This window comes from Meleagris gallopavo, chromosome 13 (assembly GCF_000146605.3).
Source record: "Meleagris gallopavo isolate NT-WF06-2002-E0010 breed Aviagen turkey brand Nicholas breeding stock chromosome 13, Turkey_5.1, whole genome shotgun sequence".
NCBI classification, from domain to species: domain Eukaryota; kingdom Metazoa; phylum Chordata; class Aves; order Galliformes; family Phasianidae; genus Meleagris; species Meleagris gallopavo.
Genome location: NC_015023.2, coordinates 17,417,472 through 17,440,095, shown reverse-complemented (window position 1 = coordinate 17,440,095; position 22,624 = coordinate 17,417,472). Strand labels below are relative to the sequence as shown.

General features: G+C 57.1%; 1 protein-coding gene across 1 annotated transcript; it reads right to left on the bottom strand.

The window, feature by feature from the left end:
* Positions 1-994: 994 nt before the first annotated feature.
* Positions 995-21,174, bottom strand: LOC104913060 (NEDD4-like E3 ubiquitin-protein ligase WWP2). Its single transcript, XM_010718146.3, has 10 exons — positions 21,140-21,174; positions 20,729-20,808; positions 20,396-20,543; positions 19,986-20,104; positions 13,982-14,248; positions 13,310-13,406; positions 9,238-9,377; positions 6,941-7,154; positions 3,235-3,324; positions 995-1,669 (listed from the first exon to the last, which is right to left on the bottom strand). The coding sequence occupies exons 3-10, from the start codon at positions 20,500-20,502 to the stop codon at positions 1,198-1,200; spliced, it is 1,506 nt and encodes a 501-aa protein (XP_010716448.1). The 5' UTR covers positions 20,503-20,543; positions 20,729-20,808; positions 21,140-21,174; the 3' UTR covers positions 995-1,197.
* Between the last annotated feature and the right edge of the window lie 1,450 nt (positions 21,175-22,624).

Sequence of the window (22,624 nt, the reverse complement as noted above, 5' to 3'; positions counted from 1 at the left end):
AAAAAAAAAAAAAGGAAAAAGCACAACCTAAACAGAGGTTGGGGGCAGCACAGAGAGCAGCGGGACCGTGTTGCAGCTCCAGATGTGCACGGCAGCTCAGCTCCCGCTGGCCCGAGCGGCTCTCCCCAGCAGATACACCTCCAGCCTCCTCCAAGAACCACACACAAGAGGGAAAAAATATCGCAGGCCTTTCCAATGAAATCATTCCCACAAGCCCTGTCCACGCCCAGCGCTTCCTGGCGGGGCCCGCACCCCCCTCCTCCCGGGCAGCACGCAGGGCCGGGATGCGCTCGCACTGAGAGCACATTCATGGCTGCGCAGACAGGCGGCTCCCGGCCCCCCCCCAGCAGGTCGGGGCCACACAAAGCACCTTTCTTGTGCCGGGCGGGAGGCCTCACCCAGCCTAAACCGGGGGGTGCCCCAGGCACTGCGCCCTGGTTTGTGTTAGCCCACAGCTCCAGGGACGGAGGTGCAGCCCCGGCAGCCGGTGATTCAGTGCAGAAGGAGTATGGAAATGACTCTGGGGTTCAATAAGAAATGCGTTGTAATAAGAAAGGTCTTTTCGCCACACCTCTTGAAGCCCAAACTCAAGAGAGGGATTGGCATCTCAGCCCACCTCCATGGGGATGGGGCACAACCACCACCGGGGGTGCCAGGGTAGCCTGCCCACCTAGAATGGGTGCCAGAACTCAGGGGCCAGTCCAGCACCTAGGGATGCTCTGGGGTGCACTGGGGCTGGAGCAGCCCACACTCGGCTTCTCCTCTTGCAACAGGATGAGTACAGGAGAGGCCCTGGCACAGCAAGGTGCACCTCGGGTAGCTCCCTCACTCCCTGCCCAGAGAAGAAGCCGAGGAACGTCCAGGGCTATCGCCTCACTGTGACTTAAAAATAACCAATTCAAACAAACAGAGCAGAGAAACAAGAGCTCGGCGCAGGGCCCCGGGGAGATGGCGATCAGCAGCTTCATGATCTGCAGCCACCAAGCACGGCCCTGTGCCATGAGACCCCTCGGTGCACGCAGTGCTGCTCCCACGCAGCCTGCTGTGGAGGGACCCTGCTGCAGCACGGCCCAGAGGGGGCTCTGCGCCACCAGGAGGGGAGGCAGCCACCGCTGGGACCAAGAGGGCAAAGCAAAGCACAGAGTCCCAGTGGAGAGAAAGGCAGAGCAGGAGCCATCGCTGCTCACAGCAGAAAGCTCAAAATGAGAAGTACAATCGTTTCATCAGGCTAAATTTGGAGCGCGAGTCCCTCCCTCTGCACTTCACAGAACACAGCCAGGGTGACTCGCACAGCACTGGAGCGGCTCCAAAGGCGCCTGCCAGAGAAGCCAGTGCCAGATCACAGCCGAGCCTCAGCGGGAGCCCCCTCCTCTGCCCCCTCCAGCTCTCTCCACAAGGCCTGAAGAGACCGCCCAGCTGTGTGGGCAGCAATGCCCACGCCACGGACACCCCGGGCACACGGCCTCCTGCTGCCAGCCAGCCCCCGGCTCTCACCTGGTACAGGAATCTTTGGCTGAACTGCTGCATGGCTCCCTGCAGCTGGCTGCGCTGGGACTGCCACTGCTCATAGTTGCGGACGTACTCGGCTGTGGGGCGCTGCCACGTGGTGGTGCGGGTGTTGTGGTCCACGTAGTAATAGCGGCCCCTGGGGTCCACACGCTTTTCCCACCTGGAGGCACCACGGGAAGATGTCACTACCCGTCATTGGAAAAAAGGGCTCCCTGGCACTTGTAGCCCCATTTCAGTGCTCTTAGAGCCGGATTCCCCCTTCTCCAAGGGATTTCACACCCTACTGGTGAGCAGACCACTGTCCCACCTCCTCCAGCACTCCTGCTGCTGCTCAGAGCCCGGCGCATGGCACCACACTGCTGAACAGCCCTTCAGGAGACAGAGGGTCTGGCACACCCCTGAGAGCACTGCAGCAGCAAAGGACAGCGGTGACAACCAGCACAGACCCAAGCTGCACCTCATGCTCAGCTCACACACCACACAGCTACTCAGTGCAACCACTGCATGAAGGCACAGGGACTCCATGGCATCAACGCCCTCCAGAAACACAGGTGAGAAAAGCAGCCTCCAAGAGAGGAATACTGAGTGCTGCTGGGGCTGAGGTCCCCTCTGGGGACTGATTTCTCCTCTCACACTGACAGCACGGGCTGACTTCCCACACTCGCTCTCTGGCTCCTCTCCCAAGACTAAGCACTGCCCTCCAACGCAGGGGCTCCATTCGCAGCTCCAGCACAAGCAAGTTCATGCTGAAAGGGTTCCGCAGCACAAGGTGAGCCCTGCCATGAGGGCATACAGAAGCTCTGCCCCAAGTGAAGTGAGGCAGTGCTGCCGGGCACCACGATTGAGGTGTAGTACATGTGCTTCCAGGAAGGCTGGCACCTGGCAGAGGCAAGTCACCGAGCAAACACCTGCACTGGCACAGGCTGCCCAGAGAGCTGTGGGTGCCTATCCCTCGAGGTGTTCAAGGCCATGGATGGGGCCCTGGGCAGTCTGAGCTGGTGGGGGCACTGAGCCCACAGCACAGGGTAGGACTGTGGGAGCTGTGAGGTCCCTTCCAATCCAATCATGCTGTGACTCTGTGATTCTAGGATAGGAGAGGAGCACACCTGGGGCCCTCCCAAACCTGTCTTTTCCTGGGAATAGTCTCCCTCTGAATACCAGGCAGCTTTTAAGCTGTTGGAGAACCAGCAAGAGTTAGGGAGAGCTGCAGGAATCACGGCTCAACTGAGGGCAGCATGTGAGCATGGGGACCCAGAGCTCCCAGGACTGGTTTGTATTTCAGGCTCACTGCTATGCTGGCTGTGAAGCAGTGTGCTCCTTCCAGCCATGAGCTAACCCAGCCCAGAGAACAGCAGCTTGGCTGTACTGACTTCTCTGCTTCTGGGGCACAGAGAAGAGGTGAGAACTCAACAAGCTTCTGGAAAATGCATAGGCCCTGAGGGCTACATGCAGCCTGCGTGACCAGAGGACTGTGTAATTCTGCATACAGAAGGATGACCCTCCCCCGCAAATACAAGTTCTGCAGAGATCTTTCTGCAAGTTTCACAGAGCTGTGCAGCATCATATGTGTGAGAACAAGCACACCCCAGGGCAGTAAGAACAGAGGCCCCTCAGCAGATGCAGTCCAGGTTCAGGGTTGGGGCACGTGACATGTGTCTGTGTGTGCCCACCTAGAGCTCAGCCCTCTCACCTCACCCCACCCCACACCTGCCCCAAGGCCCTTACCCCGGCGGGAGCGGTCGTTCCCACGTGGTGGTCTTGTTGTTGTGGTCTACATAGTAGACTCTACCATTTGGCAGCTCCCGCTGCTCCCACCTGAAAGAGACAAACACAGTTGGTATGGACAGGCAGCGAGCCCAAACCCCAGCAGGGCAGAGCCCAAATCCTGGCAGCAACCAGAGCCTGCTGCTCTCCATGCCTGCCCCACAGAGCTCCAGCACTGGGCAGAGCAGTTTCAGCAAGAGACATGCAGGAACCTGTGCTAAGCCAGGGCCAGCAGAGGGGCTCGGCTGGAATGAGCACCAGGGACCCAGCACTATCCAGACAATGTGTTAACCTGTAAGGGCTCCCCAGGGACCAGTGTGCCAATAGTAATTAACAGTCAACTCATTAGAGAGTTGCATCTGGTGGGTTAGTAACCTGTCTCCTTTCACTGCTTAACTACAGAAGTTTAAGCTTTCTTTAAAGTACAGTATGACCTGGCAGCTCTTTGGTTCGGTACATACAGCAGAGGTGCTGCAGCAGGCTGTGTGTTGATGATAGGTGTCTTTGGGAGCACAGATTAGGGTTCTGCCTTCTTGCAGAAAGTAAGAGAATCAGTCACTTCACTCAGGTGCAGCTTTATATCCATGTGTTTTTGTTTTGTTTCTTTTCATACATTTTTAAAGTAGAACCTTCAAGTTCGGGCTGGGGCTGTGTTTCCCTGGCAGCCCCACTGCTTCCAGACACCATGAGGATGCAGCCCTCCAGGGAACCCAGAGCCACAGGGTAGCCCAGTCCTGCACAGCACTGCAGCCATTCCTCAACTCCATTCACTCATTCATGGAAGTTTACACTCTGGCAAACACAGAGTCTCCGCGCAGCACCACGCTTTGTCAGCTCTTACTCCGCAGCACACAGCTGCCGACAGATCAAGTGTTCTCCTGCCACGCTTCTGCTCCCACAGGTCTCCCTCCCGATTCAATCTTCAGCCTCAATTAATCATTACTAAAAGCCCTGGGAAATTAACCTACTCACTTCTGTTGTGCTGGCAGCTGAATGGATGAGGGCTGGCAGGCCCACACAGTGCTCTGAGAAGGTGCTCCAAGCACCAGTGCCCATCATCTGCAGCACTCCCACTTTCCCCAAGCCCCCAGGGTAAGACATAAGCCCGGAGCCACACGCACCATGACCGCAGGTCCATGCATGGCACAGCTGTGCCACCGCTCTGAGAAAGGCTGGGAGCTCTCAGCCCCAGTGAGCACCATGTGCGCCCGCACCGCTGCAGGAGAGGCAAGCGGAGGCTGTGGGGCAGTCCTGCAGTCCAAACAGAACACCTTCCTTATGTAAGAAACCACAGCAGCGTGCCTGCTGCCAGGCACATAATGCAGCTCTTTGTGCGCGCAGACGAGGCTGTGTGCGCAGAATGGCAGCAAGCGCCTGTCCCTGCCTGGGATCACTGCTGATAGGAACCAGATGCGCAGCCAGTCGCTCTCGTGGCCCTGCTGTCCCATGGGCACCCAGGCAGGAGGGCCAGCGCCCCACACTGAGGCTTTGGGCTGCTCCCGCAGCACAGCCGCTCCTCAGCGGCCGGAGTGAGGGAGGGCTCCACACACAGCTGGGGCTGGAACGATTCAGGACACCTTCCAGCACCCTCCAGCCCCAAACAGACCACTGGTTGTATGTTCCCTTTGTGTTCAGCACATCTGGTGCAGATGTTCAGAGAGAGCTCTCTGGGCCACATAAAGAGCTACGGATCCCCATGTGAACCCAACATGCTGGCACTCCACATGCCACGGCCAGGAAGGAGGAATGGGCTCGGAGCTGCTCCTGTTCTGCACAGCGTGAGTGCCCTCTCTGCTCCCGGGATGAAAAAAGATGTTCAGAGGAACCCAGGGAACAGGCAGCCTTCTGGTAGCTTCTTAGGGGCAGTGACACGATGGCTCCCAGCAGCTCTGCAAGGGACCTAGTGATCACCAGAGCTGGTGAGGACTGCACAGTGCTAGAACAGCCTGGTTTGGTTCACATGCCTCCTGCCTGAGGCATCACTGTCTCCTGCAAGCCAGCTGCATCCTCATCCCATACTGGGCCCCAAACCACGAATCACAGCAATCCCTCAGTGCAGTGAGCCAGCCGGAGGCAGCTTCCTCATATCGGGTCTCCAGAGATCCCCCAGAGCTCACTTTTACAATTCTCAGAACCACGGACGTTTCTGAAATCCCTGCTTGGCAGAGGCAGCAGCCTCCAGCTGCCCTCACACAGGGCTCACGGCCTGGCCGGATCCAGTGCTCCACTCTGGATTCACCTGGGAGCACCTCAACACTCAGACCCCACCTGCAGAGCAGAGCAGCCACTACAGCTCAGACAGTGCATGCAAGATGCTGCTGTTCTCCTCTCCCGCTACAAATCCTGTGGTAAGAAGTAGGGAGGGAAAATGAAGGCCCCTCTCCATACCCGGGGGAGGAGTATCCACATCTCTGCACCTCAAGCAGGCAGAGGTGGGGAGGAGAGCTCCCATTTGCCCAGTAAGCACAGGAAGGGGCATGGGCTGGAATAAAGACCTTTTTCAGAGTCCTGGACTTTTCCAGCTGCCTGGAAACAGGAAGCGCCCAGGCTGGAGAACAGTAACCCTCACACACCCCGCATAAAGGCACACTGAGCCGTTAACCCTAATTACCTGTGACTGACACATCAGCGAGGCCCTGACCTTCCAGGCATCAGCTTAGCCAGAGGAAAATAAACAGCTCCCTTCGTATGAATACGAGGCACTGCAACCCCTCTGTGCTGCTCTGCATTTGCAGTCCAGAGCAAAGGTGTAGGAAAGGTGGAGGATGAGGCTCAGTTTGCCCCAGCCCCACTCCTTCCCAACGTCCAGCAAGACACAAAGCAGCCAGAGAGGAACCCCAGTCCGACATTTCCACGGGACTGGCACAACACAGGACTGGGCTTCACCTTCCCAAGGATGACTCTCTCTCCCTCTCTCCCAGTAATGCCAGAAGAGCCCAGGATCCAGTAGCACTAGACCTACAAACTGCGGGAGAATCCTTTCCAGTTCCCCACAATGGCCATTTATGTCCTATTCCACTCTTTGATATCCATGCCACCCTTTCAGGAGCTCCCTGCAGATCCACACTCTCTCTCTCTCCTATTTTCTTCCCACTGAGCCCTTGAGCGGCCACAGGAGCTCTGAAGTCTTCGCTGCTCCAGGCATCAGCCTTGGGAGGCCACTTACAGTGGAGATGCGATTCACTGTTCACTTCCCCAGGGCCCCACAATGGATACAGATCAGAGTCCTGGCCCAAAGGAGGAGAGAGCAGTCCAGCAACACAGACAGACCCAGCTCTGGCTGGACAGAACAAGCTGTGTCAGAGATGAATGGCGATCTGTGTCTTCCAGCAGAACCAGACAGAGACAGCAGGTCTTCTTGGATGCTTCTGCACTTCCAGCAGCACCCCTCTCTGCTCTAGGCTCCCTTCCCAGGCTCTCCTCATGGCCCCTTGCAGGGCTTCCCATACCCTACGCTCTGCTGAACAGGAAGGTCATTGCTGCTGAGCCCTGCTGCACAGCCCAGCTCTCCAACACCCATCCCCTCTTGCAGCACAGAGCAGTGTCCCAACAGCTTTCACACTGCCTCCTGGGCTGTGCCTCCCTCCTCGAGTACCCCCAGGACACTCAGTCACACTGCCCCATCAGGGAACAAGAGCCTCGAGCAGGAGGAGGCAGAGCTGCTTACCCGGGAGGCAGAGAGTCCTGAGCCTGCACTGCTGTCTGTGCCTGCGGGGTGCTGGGTGCTCCCTCCTCAGCTTCAGTGGAGCCAGGCAGGGCAGGAAGGATGGATGCAGCAACAGAGCCCTCAGCTGGGCTCGACGTCGCTGCAGCCAGCGTGGCTGTCCCCGCAGCTGGCCTTTCCTCTTCCACGTCCGCAGCTCCCACCACATCACCGTTCACTGGGAAGGCAGAGGGCAGAGATATTAGCACCAAGAACAGCACAGGCTGTTCCACCACCCTGGGGCAGCCCCACAACCATGGCGGTGGTGGTGGTGATGGCAACAGGGAGCACACAGTTCCAGGCCAGGCCAGGTCCCACAGAGCCTCTGCCTCCATCTTTCCTCTTGAGATAAAAGCAGACACAACTGCATTTGTGCTCAGTATCCCTTCTGCTGCCTGCAGATGTACTGCAGGCCTGACATGGATGCCAGAAGCGAGGAGCTTAGGGGCTGCCTCACAGCATCCCCACAACAGACACTGCTGGGAGCTGAGTGGTGCCGGTTCCACTGTGTTTGTGGAGAGAGGAAGGGACTGAGCAAGGGAAAACCACAATGAAAACTGATCAGGAGGAAAATGTAGACCAAAAGAATGAAAGGAGATTTGTTTGATGAATATTTATCAGCTAGCCAAAAAACCAGAGCTTGACAGCACAGCAGAGGATAACTTCTGCCACAGCCACAGTGAAATTAAAGAATTAAAAACAAAACAAAAAGGGATGCAGATAGAGCTCCACAGGTCAGAATTAAGAAATATAAAAAGCTGCAAGCCCAAGTTTTGTAATGAACACTGCACAGTAGTCAGGTGTTTCCTGCTAGCAAGCTTTAGGAAGAGGACTGAGGAGCTTCAAGCAAACTGTGCCAGTCTTCTGAGGGAACCTGACTCAGGTGACTGCATTGCAATTGCATTGATCTCAGTCCTGGAGAGAACAGGGGAAAAGATGATTCAAAGTCCACTGATAAGGATTCTGGGAGGAGTAGGGCTGGGGCTAAGCTACACCATGGAGAACGCATGCCACACAGTAACTTCCTTTTCTTCTCAGAAGAAATTACAGCTATGGGCTACAAACGTAACTGGGAAGTTCTTGCAGCAGCCTGCTCCCAAACTGCACGCACTAACAGCAACAGAATGTACCGAGCGGGGAGGAAGAGGAAGGCTTCTGGAGGCATGCTGAGCGTGACACAGCATCCAGCACCACCCCCAGGCAGCACCTCCCATCCCGAGGTGTAACGCCCCAGCTGGCACGCTGCTGAGAGATAAACAGCAACAAGGACAGCACAGCCATAAAGTCACTGGGAAGGCTGGGGCCGGGCCAGCACAACGCGTTGTGAAGCGAGCAGAGCCCAGGAACAGCGCCGTGCCTGCGGGTGCGTCCCAGTGGGGCACGGGCCAAGCAGCCAGTGGCACTGAGCAGCACTGGGGCAAGCCAGGACTACAGGCTGAACTGCTGTGCCCCGCTGCAGCCCTCTGCACCCCCACTTCCCTCCCAGAATGGATTTTGGCAAAATGGAAATTACGGTGCTCCAGGTTTTTCCAAAGTAATGAAAAAAAAAGGAAAAAAGTCCTCCTCGGTTGAACCAAACATTTCCTTCTATCCGAAACAAAGCATGCTGCTTTTCCTTCAGATCTCTGACAACTGCAAAAGAAAGGACAGAACTGGCTGCAAAATAACAGTGCAGGGGAGTACCTGTGGTAGCGGTGTCATTCTGCTGCCACCTCTCACCCTACAGCACCGCACCATGTACTCACCCAGGATGTGGGACATGGGAGCTTTGCTAAGCCCACAGTGCCAGACACCATCCTACCATCACGTCCCAGGCTTCCTGCACTACTGGGCAGCTCCAGCACACCAGCAAAGAAAAGTTGGTGAGCTGCTTATGGCTTTATAGTCACACATTCACCAGGTCCAGACCCCACTCCATGGGGTATTCATGGCTTTGTGGACAAGCCCAAGAAAAGACAAGGAAAACTCTTCCCAAAGGTATTTCTGGCATAAGACTCAGTGTCCTCTTGAGGGGTGGGTTTGTGCCCTCACCGACAAGAGCCACAGAAATCATTACAGAGAGACAGAACAGGTCCCACCGGTGAGTCTTAAAGAGCTGCCCAGCTTATCAAAGTGAAACCAACAGTTCTTTTGTGGGGAAGGAATCCCTCAGCATTACAGGACCCTTTATCACAGTAGAAAGCTCCCTTCCCCCTCAGACAGCACTCCCACCTCTGCCCACCCCACGCCCGTGGCAGCAGCAGATCCCCCGCCGTGCTCACCGGTGCTGCTGGCAGTGCCGTTGGCCATGCTGCTGGGTGTCGGGCTCTTGGGCAGCTGCCGGTGCCGGCTCCGTGCGTTAGGACTTTGCTCCCCGCTGCCCGCACCCTGCCTGGAGGCCCCAGCAGCGAGGCGGTGTGTCCTACAGGGGAAGAAATAGGAGGTGAGGCACAGCTGGGCCTGAAAGAGAGCAGCTTGCCCCGACTCCGTGCTGCTGCTCCCCGGGCACAGACATCTGCCTGCCTGCTGGGACACAGCAGCACATATGTGCCCCAAACCTCAACTCTCTGAACCTACGCGCGGGTGCTGGCATCCCACTCCCCACATCAGAGCCCATGGGAGACAACTCTCAGTGCAGCCTCTGCCTGCATGCCCAGGGATGATCACACACCGCTGCTGCCTTCTGCTTCAGGAGACCCCCAGGGAAACGCTCACAGCAGCCTTGAGTCCCATGCAGAGACAGGTGGGGATGCTGAAAGCTTCTACCTATGGTGCCAGGAAGGAACAGCTGGGAAAGGCAGCACTGAAACAACCACAGTCAGAGCCCAACTTCTCACAGGGATGCTCAGTGAGGGAAAGGGGAACATTCAACAGCGGGGCACCTCATCATGCACAAACATCAAGGAGAGAGAACTGCTGACCTAGGGAACACTCCGACAGACCCCTTGGTGTTCACTCTGTAATGTGGGGCAGTGAGAGCTCTGCACCACTGGGAAGAGCCTTTTTCCCATCTCAAGGCCTGGGGAGTGCAGGCAGAGTGGGGCCACTCCCGGCCAGGGCAGCGCAGTGTTCACAGCCACCGCACCAGGACGCGGGGATTAGGGCTTGCTTTGTTCCAGCCAACTTCTCCCCTTAAAAGGGCAAAACCTGCAGACTGCCCCCACTTCCCAGGGCCGGGCCGAACTGGGAGGGGACAGCAGCTTGGCAAGGGCAGGGCACAGCATCGCTCATGCCACCCACGCCAGCTCCAGCAAGCCTCTGGATCCTCCCCATGCTCCTCAGGGAGCGGCTCGCAGCAACGCCAGGCAGAGGAAGGGCTGGGAAGAGACACGGGAAAGCAGAAAGCAGCTCAGAGCCAGCCTGGCTGTAGGACCCAGATCTCTGCGCCCATCCTTAGTTGAAGCAATGGATGGATGAATCCTGTCCTCACCCTTCTTGCTGCAGATGAGCTAAGAGCTGCCCGCAGTTTTTAGCAACCAAAACAGGATGTTTCCCTGCTGCCAGCTGGCCACACAGGGTTATCAGGCCTGAATTAGCCCGCGGGCCGCCCAGCCCAGCCCTCCTACGAGCACTCCCATCTGGGCATTGTCTTTTAATAGATGCATGGAAACAAACCCAGTGAGGCCACGTGACAGAGGCTAGGCTGGGAACAAACTCTTAAAATAGGAATGGGGGAAAAAACAGCAGCGTGCAGATGGGAACAGGCAGCAGTGCCGCTGGGAAGGAGCAGGCAGGGACAGCCCCTTGCCCTGGTGGTGAGCATAAGCCCTGCCATCCCCTTCCATCAGCCACCCCAGGCCATGACAGAGGGAACAGGTGCAGCCAAAAAGGGCAGTGGTGTCAACCATCAAGGCAGAGCCCTTCTGCACAGGCTGATGCAGGGCACATCACCAATGCTCACCTCCAGCCCAGGTGTGAAATGCAGGAATGGATTCCATCCCCATGACCCAAGCACAAGATGCCAGGAGCCACTGAAGTGCCAGTTGGTCTCATTCAGGATGCAATCTGGCAAATGACATCTGGAGAGGAATGCTCCCTGTCCCTAAGAGAGATGGCTGCCTTCTCTCCACCATACCCCATGTCACGCGTGGTGCTGGGAATGGGGATGGAGCAGGTATCAGCACCCGGAGGTCACCCCATCACACACCAGCCAGCAGCACTGGTGCTTGGTTCTGAAACCCCAAATCAGTGTGATCCCAGCCCAGTTTATCCTCATTATCCAGCACCCTGCTTTGTGGTGCAGCCAGAGAATGGGGCCCTCACAGGGGGATGGGGCTCACTGAGCCAGAGGTGCTGCTTGTCCTCAGGGCTACTCATGCCCATCACCAGCTAAGCTGTAGGCTTTGGATGTGATTAGGTAGTAAAAGTTAACAGAGCAGTGCACCGAAGGAATTAATTGGGGTCTGCACTGTTTGCAGCAGGTGTCAGCAAAGTCAGAGGGCAGCACCCAGCAGAGCTCAGCCCACCAGCCCAAACCCGGAGCAGACCACTCCATTCCATGCTGTCAGGAGGGGGCCTCTTAGGCCCCCACAAAACAAATGGAGATTGTGGCAACCCTTTGGGCACCCACAGCACCAAGCCTCAGCTGGGGGCCTCTGGGCCGTTTTCTCTTCATGCAGAGGGTTGTGGAATTTCACACCCCGTCACCAAGATTAGCAGCAAATCCCAAGATGACATTTGCTCAGAAGAAGAAAGAGAAGCCCTGAGCAAGCAGTTTCCCTTGGGGGGACAGTGTAGAAATAGTTGAGGAGCAAAGAATGAAACTTTTCTTTCCATCCTGCCTGCGAGCAAGTTTGCCAGCATCCATCACCAAGCCCATGAAAATAAATACTGCTCTGCATATAAACAGAGTTAACATCAAACAGCATTCTCATGTGCAAAGGACCTGGGGAAGGGAGCCGACTCTGTGCCGAGTACACACAGCCATGCTTTGCCCCATACAGCAGTGCTACACTAAAATGTCAAATTGTTCAGAATAACCTACATTCAGATGAGCCCAGAATGAAGCAAAAACTAGTGATAAAGTTTCCTCTGCTGTGATTTGTAACAACTGCAGGCTGCCGCAGCTGGAAGGTCTCCGGAGGTCCTTTCAGAAGCACCAGCTAGGACCTAGCACGCTCATCTTGCATGCTCACAGCTCAGGAGACTAAGAGCAGAAACTACTCATTACTCACAGGCAGAAAGCAATGGGGAATGTGAAGCACCCAGTCTCCAGGTCGAGCATCCCAACCAGTTCTTCTGTTCCAGGCTCTCCAGCACCAGCTGAGAACTGCTGCAAAGAGCAGCTTTTGCCAGGACAGAGATCCATCTCATCTCTGAGACGGCATTAACACCCAGATAACAGGAACCAAGAGGAGCAGCAACAGGGCACAAACTGCAGTCAGCGATGTGTTACCACTCCCCTACCCCAAACAAGCACTGTACCGAAGGATGGGATCACTTTTTAGGGCTAAAAAGCATTTCTCTCCTCCACTCCTCTCTTGTACGTGCCTGGTAGATAAAGAGGAGCAGAGGAGCTCCGAGCACAGAGCTCCTTACCATGCTCCTACACCTGAAGCCTGTAGGACACATGGAGCCTCTTACTGTGCAGGCTGCAGGCTCTTCACTACAGGCACACTTTAACCAGAGTATCTGTACGGGCTGCTGGGCCACTGCCACACCGTAGAAATATAAATAGGCGTTAAATTCAACTCCATGTTGACAGTGTGACACGTCCCTCAATAACCACAGCTCCAAAAAGGAGCAGCTCTGTGCCACTCCGTTCCGGCAAGAAGGCAGGGACAGGCACTGTGCCAGGCAGGGTGGCTGCTGCCCAACCATCTCATTTCCTTTGGAAGTAGCTGTTATTTCCCTACAGCTAGGCTTGCCTTGCTTCTCTTGCTCTCCCTGGACCTTCTGAAGCATTCCCCTGTGACCATCACCATGTACGGTGCCCCCCAGTCTGGCCCTGGGCCATGCTGCAGGCAGAGGTGCAGCACCCACCACTGAGCAGCCACCCAGAGAGAGCCCCATTGCCAGGACCAGGCTCCTTGCTCTGAGTGCCAGTCCTCCCCACACACCCTGATGCACCATTCCCATGCCTGTCAGCAGAGCAATTGGGAGAAACTGCCTGGGCGATCACAAACCTGATGTGCCTTAAGAAACATATCTAGGGAGACACTGGCTATCTGCACTCCAGCTGCATGGCCACTGTACCCAGCTCTGCTGTCTGCACCCAGCCCTGCCCCAAGTCTCCTGTGCGCTGCTTTGCTGGGAGATTTGGAGGAGCTACCATGTCCTTGAGCCACATGGACACTGCTCAGTGCCCCCAGGGGCTCAGTAACTGCCCAGTGATGGACTGGCAGGTGCTCTTACCTTGATCTGCTCCCAAAGCAGTTTGTGGTGGCAGACTGATGTCTGCCCTCCGTGGCTGCAGTCATGCTGCCAGGGTCCCGTCCAGGCACCTGGGACCCTGAATGGGTGAAGAAGTGGGTGAAGAAAACAACTATAGCACTGATTAGTTCTACCTTCCTTCCTTCCCGCCATAAAGGAGTCCTAAAAGCACAACTGTTCTCTCTGCACTATCCACCTTGACCCCATCCATAAGGAGTTCTGCTCCCTTCTGCTAGCCTGGGCTGTGACTCTGCCCATCCCACTGAAACCCACAGCTCTGAGTATGACTGTGGGCTCTGTCAGCATCATCAGGGCCCCAGGTTTTAGGACCTGGATCACCCAGCAAGGCAGAGGAAGAACAGAGGGAATGCAAAGCAGTGCACTTCCCAGCACGGGCTCTGCTTACTCCCCAGGCAGCCTCGAGCAGACATCTGTCCATGCCCCTGCACATGCTCCCTCCCCATGCAGAGCTCTTTTTTGAGTGGTTCACCAAATACAGAATGTGTTTGCACAGCCCAACGTGGGAAAGCTATGGAAGGGGCTGGACTGCTTGAACACTGAGCGGAGGCAGGCACGACGCCATCAACACTCCTGTTCCTGCATCTCACCATACATCAGCTCCCACAGGAGCCTGGAGCAAGGCCAGGGCCTTACCTGGGGGAGCAGGTGGCTGTCGGCACTCAGCTGTTTGCTCAGGGGTGCTGGGAGCCGTGCTCTCAGCCCCGCTCCTCTCCGCCTCGTGCACAGAGCCGCTGCATGCATGCGGAGCAGGGCGGCACTCACCCTCTGTCACAGCACTGCCATTCGGCAGGCTTCCCAGATCAACAGCCGGCCCATCCAGGAAAATCGTCAGCTCTCCACCGGAGACAACGCTGCCTTTGTTCTCCGTCTGCAGGTTCAGGGTCAGCTGCCTGTTCTCCACTGGGGGAGATGAGGAGACATAGAGAAAGAGACCACCGGTCATCACCTGGGACCTGACCATGATGAAGACATCACGTCCCAGTCCCCTGCAGGACCAAGTCCTCCCCATGACCCCAAAGGACCCCCGAGGGTCAGCTGTCCCTCCAAGTACCAGCAGCAGCCCCACACCTACAGGCACCCTGCAGTGCCCACGGAGGATTGTCAGTCTTACAGCCTACTCCTGAGGAAGCCCCCCTTCGCCCCCTCACCATTCTCCAGCCGCTGGGAGCAAGGCCAGGCTCCTCCATCCCCTTACATGGAGACACGGCTGTGACAACCCAGACCACAACAGCTCACAGACCCAGATCTGAGGCGGTAGGGAGAGGCTGGGCTGGATTCATGTATAGGGCAGGAAGAGATCCATGCCAGCACAGCCACCAGATGCCTGCGGCACAGAGTGGATCAGCAACTATGTGCTGAGGTGCCTGAAGTCCTGCTCTGCTGTGGAGGAGCAGGAGTATTCTTCAGACTTGGATTATTCTTCTTCCCATCTAGAAAACTCAGACAAGCAGCAAAAGAAAACCCTAGGACCATCACTCTATCCGCATCCCCACGTATCTCTTCTACTGAGTCCAGAGCTGCCCCATGACATACAGAAATGCTCAGCCCCAGCACTGGGCCACCTCTGCACCAGCTTAGGCCATGAGGCAGCTGCCAGCTCCACTCCATCATGAGCCAGCCTGGCTCCCAGTGCTCAGCAAGACTTTCACTAGCTGCTGTCGCTTCATCCACGAATAATCCATCTGGGGACATTGCCTGCCATGGCTGCAGCCACAGGGAAGGCAGCAGATGAGCCACAGGTACCATGCACGAAGCAGGGGCTGTGCAGCTGCTACAAGAAGCAGAGCCGCCTGCTCCAAATCACTGACTGCTCCCTGTCCCAGGGTGGGCACACGCTGCACACCCAGCTCTCCAGGGGCTGTCCAGACAGCAGCGAACCACATCCCCAATGCCACTGGGGGAGCCACAAGCTCCCAGGCTGGTAGAGAACAGCACAGAGGCTGCCTGCACACCTTCCATGTTCCCCCTGAAACAGAAGCACAATGGGACCATCAGTACCACAACTCTCACACAAGTGCGGCCGTGCCCCATTTGAGCCAGCAGGACCAAAACACCCAGCTCCGCCACACAGGGCCAGAAAAATTTGGCTGCCCCAGTGCGGGACGCCAGCCCAGACACTTCCTGACTCATTTGCTCAAATAATATTTTTATTATACACGGATTGCTCATGACACAACGGCACCATTTTTAAGCAACCTGCTTCACCCTGTCTCGCCACGAGGACAAGATGCAGTACCCACCCATGGGAGCAGGAGGAGAGCACGTTCCCCACAGACCCTTCGTCCTGTCCCCAGCTCAGGGTGAGGGCCTGGCAGGGGCCGCAGGAAGTATTTACCACACTGCACCCGCAGCCCAGTCAGCACAATGTAGAGCTCAGGGCTGGAAATGCCCCCCACGCCTAAGTCCCCAGAACCCACCAGCTGCACACAGCCAGGAAGGGACACAAGGAGGCAGAGGAGGGGTCACTGCACTGCGGGGGCACTGATCAGAGACTGGAACCCTCTCCACTGCCCTGCCTGGAATCAAGACCTGGAGACAAGTGAGCGTGGAGCTCCCTGGAACCTGTTGCGTGCAGTGTGTGCTGTGCCACGCTGGGCGTCTGACATCCATCCCAAACCTGGTGCCTGGGACTCGTGGTGAACAGAGGGGTACAAGACAGGCCATTCATGAGCATCATGGATTCTAGTCCCAAGGAGGCAGATGCCATCGGTGCATGGCATGGATGTCGATCAGAGCTGATGCTGCCGCTCATTTCCCATCCGCCATCAGATAGGGCTCTTGGTTGAGCCCGGTCTCACCCATCTGCATAAAGGCGTTATTCTCCAAATTTGCAAGGGGAACGGATCTCACGGATCCTTCTAAGAACGTGAGACAGAAGATGGAACTGAGCACAGCCAGAAAGCAGAACAAATCCAGGCCCTGTTTCTCCCTGCCTGCTCCGAGCCATAGGAATGTGCCCTTTCCCTGAGCCGTGCGGAAGTCACGCCCGCACACACCGGGGGTCTCCTCCGCCCCCCCTGCGAGCGCCCCGCAGCCGAGCGCGCGGCAGCCACACAGACCCTCATTGTGTAGCGCCCGGCCCGGGGGGACGGCAGCACGGGAGCAAAGACGAGGTGTCTCCGAGTAGAGGATGTGAACATGAACCTCCCAGCCGGCCGCCTTCTCCCCCTCTCCACCCCCTTCAGCTTTTTTAAAGAAAATAAACACCAGCAGAACCTTCCATTCACTGTCCCCGTCCAGCACGCGGGACGCACAAAGGGACATTGCTGCTGCACCAACAGAGGGTCCCCTGAACGGCCAAGCACAAAGGCTGTCTGTGTCCTGCCGGCTGCCAGAATGTCAGAGGGATTATTATTATTTTGGGAGGGGGTCGGGGGTGATTTGGTCCTGAATAAGGTCTCAGTTCAGCTACTTCCAGTGCCCTGCGTGCGGCATCAGAGCTCCCATTTAGTGGCGGCGAGCTGGAATTCCCTCCCAGCCCATTAAGCGGATTTACAGTTCCTCCCTGGTAGCAGCGAGCACAACTCCAGGCTGAGCCCGAGCCCCCCGGGAGCCGCCTGTCCATCCGCACAAGCACTGAGGAAAGGGGACTGCCCGCTGCCTCTCACCTGACAGGGACAGCTCCTTTCTCCCACAGGCAGACAAAAAAGTTTGCTCACCTCTCACCTCCTACAGCCCTCTTTGCACCATTCCTCTGCATGCAAATCCCAGGTTTCCCTCAAACAGGTCCACAAGGCCAAAGCTGCACCCGCCACCACCCCTGAAAAAAGCCCTGCACAGAGCCACCTGGAGCACCACTGACACAAAGATAAGCAGCTCCTCCAGGCTGATCCAAAAGCCACTGCCATGCGCTCCACTCAGCAACCTACGTGCCCCCAGTTAGCTTAGGGCAGCAACACCACCATCCCATGGCACACGCAGGGTCCCAGCAGCCGTGGTCCTCTGGGAGGAACCTGAGGGGAACAGGACATTCTCCAGCTATCCCACAGAGCAGGAAGGGAGCAGAGCTTAGGAGAAGTGATCATCTTTAATATTACAAGAAAACCAGTGGAAGATTAGTCCTTGCTGCCGACCCAGCCTCAGATGCCCAAGAATCACTGACAACTGTGTCCACTCCACTGCCATGCAGCACAACCAGGTGGACCTCAGACCTCTTTTCCCCTCCTTTTCTCTGACCAGGACCACCGCCCCAGCAGAGACAGTGCATTAAGCATTCACTGCAGCCCATCTGACTGCATGCTTTCACCACTCCTTGGTGAAAGAGCCTTTGCTTTCTGGCCACGCAGAATTCCTGTGGCAGCACATTCAAGCAGTGGGGTCAGCTGCAGCTTTCCAGAGGTTTAGGGGTTTGGCCAGAGATGCAGCAGAATGGAAAGAAAGGGCTCTGCAGGATCTGTCAAGTCCTGGCATATGGTGCCACTTGAGAAACAGGAGCCTGTTGATGTAACTCGCAACCCGAGCAGTAAGCAATAAAAGCAAGCACTTCCATCCATGAGCTGCAGCCCAGCTTACTGGTGTCCCTCCAAAGCCTGCACAGACATTCACCACTCAGCTGCCAGGGACCAGCAAACAGCAGCACCAAGATCAGCTTCCACCCAGACCGCGTCGGGGGCCGCTCAGGGACACTGCTCCAGCCACACCAAGGAGCTGCTGGTGCCTGGGAACAGAGTTACTGCTGGGGGGCCCGAGGCAGGGCTGTGCCACGAGCACAGGAGGCTGTGCCTCGTTTTCTGTCCTTAATCCCAGCTGAGGACAGAGCATGCTCTCTCCTGAGCCCCAGCACCGGCCGCATCCTTGTTGAACAGCCTGGGTCCAGCTCCTCATGGGCTCTCCCCATCACCCAGCCTCACTGCAGAGCTCTTTTTCCGGGCTGCAGGCCTCAGAACTGAGGCTGTTCCACCTGGAGTGACGCGTGCTTGGCAGAAGGTCCGACAGCGAGAACAGAGGGAGCCACGGCTGCTCCTGGCAGTACGAGCCCTGCAGACACTGCCACGAACGTCACTGGAGACGAGAACACCACCCCTGCTGGAAAACACCCATCTGCCCAAAAGCTGAGCCATGAGAACAATCCTTCCACACCAAGTAAAGCTACAGGAATACAAACAAAAGATTGCAATTATGCTCACATAGCGATAACTTACAGAAAACCTCACTAAAACCATAGCAAAAAAAAAAAATACAACCCAAAACTAACAACAACAAAAAAAGGTCAGACAGCAGCATGCTGCCAGCCAAGAGCTGCCTTGGGGAAGACACGTCCCTTCTCAGCACCCTCCAAAAGCAAGGAATGAACTTGGGGGCTTCCAAGGGGCAGACAGCACTCAATACGGTGTCTCCCTCAGCAGGGGGACTTAGGCTGTATTAAGGCATCCCTTGTCCAGCTCAGAAGGGCTTAATCCCAGCTTACTTGTGCGACCTGGCCAACTCCCTGGTCACCACTACACTCTGGAAACGGCTTCCTCATCTCCTCAGCAGGCAAGGCAGGAGCCAGCAGCCAGGCCACAGAACACACAAGGACAGGGCAGGGTCCCCAGGATGCAGCCTTCCCTCGAGAGGAGCAGCAGCAGCCTGGGTCCCACACAGAGCTGGAGCAGAGCTATGAAGGCTGAGCAACAAGGAGCAGGGCCCAGGCTGGGTGAGACAGACAGCATGCAGGAGCGTCCACCCTGTGGCAGCACCTCCCAGCAAAGCAGCACTCTGCAGCTTTAAGAGTCCTCCCTCCTGGCCCACGGTGTCAAGGAAAAGTCTGACACATTTTTTCTGCCACACATTAACAAACGAACTAGAACAGCCAGTTGCCTTTTCCATTCAATTTCCACACAGCCCCCTGGGACACCCACTAATGAAAGGGCTGATTGTGCCCTGCCACAGGAGCGGGCAGGTAGGGCAGGAGCAGTGGCATGACTCTGGGAGAAAGTAGGAGGGAGCACCATGGGCTGAGCCCCCCAGCACAGGGCTGGGCTGCTCAGGCTTGTGCTCCAGGCACCATCCACGTCCTCACGAGCTTTACAGCATGACTGCAGCAAACGAGCTCCCCAATTGTGCCAAGCAAGGATGCAGTGATGTCAAGGCCCCAGGGGCACAGGGCATGCCTTCCCCAAGGAGCACTGTGGGGACACTGCTGGGACTTTGTCACCTGCACTAGCAGTGCCAAGGAACAACCCCATGTAGGCCTGGCAAAGGCCAAGCACACCTCATTCCCCACAGGGCAGAGGCCCCTCTCTCCCCACCCCATACCAGCTCTGTGTTCTGTGAGAAGCAGAGCTTTGCTTGGAAAAGACAGAGTAAGCCTTTTCCAGCCCCGCGCAGTAGCTTCCATGGCTGAGCCTTGAATGGGCGTCTTTATGCAGAAGCTGCTGCCACAGCCACACTCTGGTGACCACAAATGGCAGCAAATAGCAGCAAATAGCTGAGGGTTTGTGTTTCCACACAGCTCTGGCACCCCAGCTAACACAAATCTGGCTGCTGTCACAGCCAGCCCCGCACCCAGCACACAACAGTGCCTTGTTCCCTGCTGGGGCCACGTGGTATGGGGAGGCCACATGGTATAGGGAGACCCCAGCCCTCATCAGGGACACAGACTCCACACAGAGGCCAAGAGACCCACAGCAGCTCTGGCCAGGCCATATGGACATACATTTCCCACCACTCTTGAGCAGGTTCCATAGGCTGACGGAGGCGGTGCCCAGCAGCTCGTTTCTCAACGTATGGCAGCTCCACACCTTCAGGTCCAGGTGACTCTGAGCCGTGACGTTCCTAAAGAGAGAACAGGAGAGGGGCCATCATCATGGCCTCGTCCCTTCTCTCTGCTTGGAAGCAGGTAGTGCCAGCTGACAAGCCAAGGAGCAGAAGGGATGCAGGGAAAGCAGCATGGTGACAGGAGACTGCATCCCCTTCTTGGTGACACTCACAGCATCCTCAGCAGGGACAAAGCCCTCTGACATCCAAACAGCCCTAGCTGATGGAGCTGCATGAAACCCCACTAAGGACAAGGTGTGGGAGCAGGGGACAGCCCCAGCCCCACAGCACAGGGTTAGAGGGACTTACAAGATGAGGATCTCATTCCACAGCAGCTCAGAGCTCCCCATCTGCTTTCCCGTCTTCTTGGTCTCGCTGGGCAGCCCATCGCCCGCCACCTCCACGTAGCAGTTCATCCGTGACTGTCGGCTGTGGGCCTTGGGCTTCACGGACACCACTGAGTGGGACAGGCAGGGGTCAAGCAGCAGCCCCACAGCCACAGCCCCTGCCCCAGCCCGAGGACACTGCCTCACATGTGCACACCCCATCTCTGCCACCAATGCTCCGGGGAGAGGACAGCATTGGGCCAAGACAGCCCCGGTCATGCTTCATCCACTCCCATTTCACCCCACAGACACCTACCATCCCTGTTCAGCTGCTCCCAGCCCCAGGAGCCCGATGAGAAAGCCCGTACTCTGTGACAAGCCAGGGACACAGGGGTTCTGCAGGAGCCAAGGGAAGGAGGCAGTTGGCTGGGGAGAATTGCCATGCTCTAGGGCTGCGGGCAGTGCTGGGACACAGCTCCCGGCATCTGGAGCCATCTCGTGGCCACTGCAGCACAAACAGAGCCATGGAGCCACATCCCAGCGGAGGAGGCAGAGCCCCCCACAGGCAGTGCTCTGCTTCCAGAGGCCTCCAGCACCAAGGCCTGATAAGGGCTGCATGCACCATAGAGCCTGGAACACGGCCTCTTCCCACCAAGGTACCCCCCAAGGTCTCCCACCCCACCTCTGTGCATCCAAAGCTCAGCTCCCAGCCCTGCACAGGACTCACCTTTCACAGAGAGCTGGGACTTCTCGCAGGGTGGCCCTGCCCTGGCCCTGCTGGAGCTCGCAGAGGCCATGTCATCACCCCTGGCCTGGAAGGGAGAGAGAGATGGGGACTCACCATGGAGGCTGAGCTGGGGCCCAAACACATCCTGTGTCCAGCACTCCACACAGCACAAAAGCACACAGCCACTTGAGGCAGCAGCCTGCAGGCAGTCTTGTGAGCAACTCCACCTCACCCCTACCCCAAGGCCACTGCTGATCCTGGCCATAGAGACAGAGCAGCCTCCGGCACTGCCAAGCACTAAAGCCTGTAGGCGAGGGCACGGCATGGCACATAGCATTCTTTGGAAAGGATGAGACAGCAGCATCATGAGCTGGGTCTGCTCACAGCACAGCAGAGCTGCATGCCCCTCAAGGATAGCCCAAGTGGCTGCCAGGCACCAAAATACCATGGAAAAAAATTGGTCCCCTCTACTCCAAGACACTGCGGAGCTGCAGCTCAGTGGGGAGGGGAACTGCAGCTGCTCCAACCACAGGGCCAGACCCCAGCACAGCCTGCACTTTCCCAGGCACTCACCACTTCCTCACTCTGGGGTACTGCATTGCTGACAGAGACGACAACACTTCCCTCTCCCCTTTCTCTGCCCCAGCTTTCCCCTGGAGCTGCCCACATGGCAGAGGCAGCAGCTTTTCTACTGAAATGCCTGACCATGAAGGAAAATCTCAGGGTCAGGGATCATGCCGGAGCACGAGGTGCTCAGTCTGGCCCCAACAGTCAGCTATGGTATCACGCTGCTCTCACGGGGCCCTGTCTCAACCTCTGCTAGCTCCTTTTTAACCCCTCCCACCAAACAGGCTCCCCACACCTCTCCTGCTACCAGCCTGGCACAAGGCTGAGCCTAAGAGCCTCGCACAGCCTTGCTGGGAATGCACTGCTGGGCTACATGAGACCAGGTGGGGGACTGGCAAGATGCCCCTCCATCCTCCCTGGCAGCTGGGAGCCAGCTTACAGACTGAGGTCATATCCAAGACAGATTGCCTTGTTATTTCAAGTTATTCCAACTCCGGCTGGAATTCCAACTCCAATTCCACAGATCACCCCCCAGGATATTGCTGGTTGACTCCCCAGCTCCACACCACCACTCACTTCATTAGAAACATTAGCAAGGCCCACAGAACATGGCCAGCCCGCAACCAAGCCCTGTGCAGGACGGAGCAGTGAGCTCTTCCCCAGGGCACTTCTTGTGCCGCCAGCAGCAACCCACACCCCAGAACCACCATGCCGGGACCTGGGGGTCCCTGCTCCTCCCTCAGACTTCAGGCACCGTTTCACCCCTTTGCAGCCATCCCACACAGACACAGCACTAGGCTTTGCTGGCCAAGCTGACCCGGTAGGGATTCGTCGCTCGCTGCACTCATTCCAAACCCTCACCACACACACGCAGCCCTCGCGCTCACCCGCCGTGACCTACAGAGCCGCAGCGTCAGT

Coding starts and splice junctions, on each gene's coding strand:
- LOC104913060 (XM_010718146.3), bottom strand. CDS start 20,502: ATGAACTGCTACGTGGAGGTGGCGGGCGATGGGCTGCCCAGCGAGACC. Junction 20,105..20,395: donor TGGAATGAGATCCTCATCTT/GTAAGTCCCTCT, acceptor TTCTCTCTTTAG/GAACGTCACGGCTCAGAGTC. Junction 3,325..6,940: donor CAGGACTCTCTGCCTCCCGG/GTAAGCAGCTCT, acceptor TGTCTCTTTCAG/GTGGGAGCAGCGGGAGCTGC.